The sequence below is a fragment of the Epinephelus moara genome, chromosome 19 (assembly GCF_006386435.1).
Source record: "Epinephelus moara isolate mb chromosome 19, YSFRI_EMoa_1.0, whole genome shotgun sequence".
NCBI lineage: Eukaryota > Metazoa > Chordata > Actinopteri > Perciformes > Serranidae > Epinephelus > Epinephelus moara.
The window spans coordinates 2584101-2586658 of NC_065524.1; the positions used below are offsets into that span (position 1 = coordinate 2584101).

Consider the following 2558-nt stretch of genomic DNA (forward strand, 5'->3'; position numbering starts at 1 on the left):
AGAAGGGCAGTACCTGTGATACCCACCCACTGTTCCAGGCGAGACAGGAGGATCCTATGATCTACGGTATCAAAGGCTGCTGACAGGTCAAGCAGCACCAGAACAGCAGAGTTACATGAATCAACAGTTGACAAAAGATCGTTAATTTAATGCTATTCAAAAAAAACAAAAACAATGACCAACCTTGTGTAAAAACGAATATCCTCGTCTGATCCTGCAAGGCGTTGCAGCCCAAAACGAGACTGCAGCTGTAAAGTTTCAAGCTGGTTTTGTAGCTCCTGCACTTTTCTCTTCAGTGCTTCGTTTTCGCTTGCCAACTCATCTGACATTACTGAGGTCATCGGAGTAACGCAGTAATCATGCTCAGGCGCCTCCTGCACTTCCATCTCGGAGTCGGAGTCAGACGCTGCTAAGTCCGGGGAAGGGCATCTCGGCCGGCGGACCCAAACGTTAAGCCTCGGTGCGGGTATGGTGTAATCATTCCAGGCAAACAGAGAAGGTACGGCTCCTTTGTTTAGTCTTCTCTGTCCCCCAGCTGTCACAGCGAAGTCACCAGTCTGGAAATGCCGACTACAGAGGCGTGTATTTTGGGTGGGATTGAAGTTGTCTCTTCGGATCTTAATGAGCCACTGAGCCCGTACCTCCGGATCAATTGGAAACCGATGAAAACTAATTTCTGAGTTGTACCTCGACGAATTAGCACATTGAGGCACACAACAATGCAGGGACGTTTTCTTCTCTTGCCGTTGATATGTCAATCGTTTCTCCTTAATCTTAAATACACTCATGTTCGCTATCTATTCACTTCTTCTCGCTTCTCCACTACAACCGGAAACAGTAATGCTCACCCCGAAGAACCCGGAAGTTAAACGACGCCCTCTTGTGCAACGGGCCAATTACTGCATCTTGCTAACTCGGCCATTCTGGATGTCACTAACTCGGCTTCTTCTCCGGAGCCTTTGTGCTCCACTGTCTCTCAGGTTAACTCGTATTGCAGCGGTGCCTGGATAGTGTGACGTGTGTGGTTGTGCTGCTGCCGTGGTCCTGCCAGATGCCTCCTGCTGCTGCTGTTATCATTAGTCATACTTCTACTGTTATTATACACATATGATTATTGTCACACATGTATACTATCAGATATTAATATATTATTATTAATTATAATATTATTACTTTCATTAATGTTGTTGTAAGCTACTGCCATTACCGTCTATCCTGCATCTCTCTCTGTCTCTGTTTCTGTCTCTCTCTCTCTGTCTCATTGTGTCATACGGTTTACTGTTAATTTATTATGTTGATCTGTACGACATCTATTGCTCGTCTGTCCGTCCTGGAAGAGGGATCCCTCCTCAGTTGCTCTTCCTGAGGTTTCTACCGTTTTTTTTCCCCGTTAAAGGTTTTTTTTGGGGGAGTTTTTCCTTATCTGCTGTGAGGGTCCAAAGGACAGAGGGATGTCGTATGCTGTAAAGCCCTGTGAGGCAAATTTTGATTTGTGATATTGGGCTTTATAAATAAAATTGATTGATTGATTTACCGTTCAAAAGCGAGCTCACTGCTGTCTGTCCCATAGAAGAACATGACAGCGGAGGCTGTGTTTGGAACTATTGAGGTTTACATGAACCACGTGACCGCACTGTCGGCGACATCAAAGGCTGTCGCCACTCTGTTCTTATCTATCGCTCTGATCTGGACCGGCAGAGACAGGAAGGCAGAGACAGACCACCTGTTTGGCCTGAGAGACGGACCTCTCCATGTTAAAGAAGAAGGATGTGGATGTATCCATGGGCTCTAGTTTCGCAGACCGGGCGCAGTGGGGGCGCAGCGCACCTGCGCTTCGCCAACTGGGTGTGGCCAGGCGGATTTTGTAAGTTTGGCACACCGTGTACCTGGCGCAGCTACTCGTCTGTCCCACCTCCGTCCCTCCTAGCGGCGCAAGTCGGAAAGAGGGAGGAGAGAAGGCGTGGAGTGGGTTTTACACACATCACACCAATCAAATGAGCCCCTCTCCTCGCCCTTAAATGCGCCGCGCGAAGGCGTAATGGGAGTTTACTCAATTCGCCACTGCAGAAGAGAGCAGCAGCGTCAGACGGCCAAACTCCTCCCAGGAGGAAACTTATGTTTTGGTCCGGGAGGTCTGCTCGCAGTATCTGAATATACGGAACTGCGAGCAGACCTCCACGGGCTGATGATGCAAAGGTAGCCTGGGAGGAGGTCACCACAATTGTAAATCAATTTTGCGTTTCTCTCGTGCGCGCGCGCTCTCTTTCTCTCTCGCAGTCTCACTCTGTTTCTTTTCTTTTGACTTTTCTAAGATGACAGATGCTGAATATATACTCCCTATCTGATGCTGTGGCTGTTTGTGGTTGGCTGAGAGGGATGTGAACGCATTAGTTTGCAGCTGTGTTAATCAAATCAGGTTTGGTTTCCATTATGCGTGCCAAACGGTGCCAATCCCCTTTGATCTGACATCAGATGTGACGGGACAGTCGATATAGAGTTACATTTATGTGCTGATTGCAGATAGTTGCATTGAATAGTGGTTTTGTGGCTATTTATTG

General features: G+C 47.6%; 1 protein-coding gene across 1 annotated transcript in view; it reads right to left on the reverse strand.

Annotated features, from left to right (window-relative positions):
• The window catches only part of LOC126406435 (uncharacterized), a 5801-nt gene extending 4034 nt beyond the window's left edge, over positions 1-1767 (reverse strand). The window contains exon 1 of the mRNA XM_050070711.1: positions 184-1767. Within this exon, the coding sequence (XP_049926668.1) occupies positions 184-788 (605 nt within the window). The 5' untranslated portion in view covers positions 789-1767. The remainder of the gene's footprint in view (positions 1-183) is intronic.
• Positions 1768-2558: the final 791 nt, after the last annotated feature.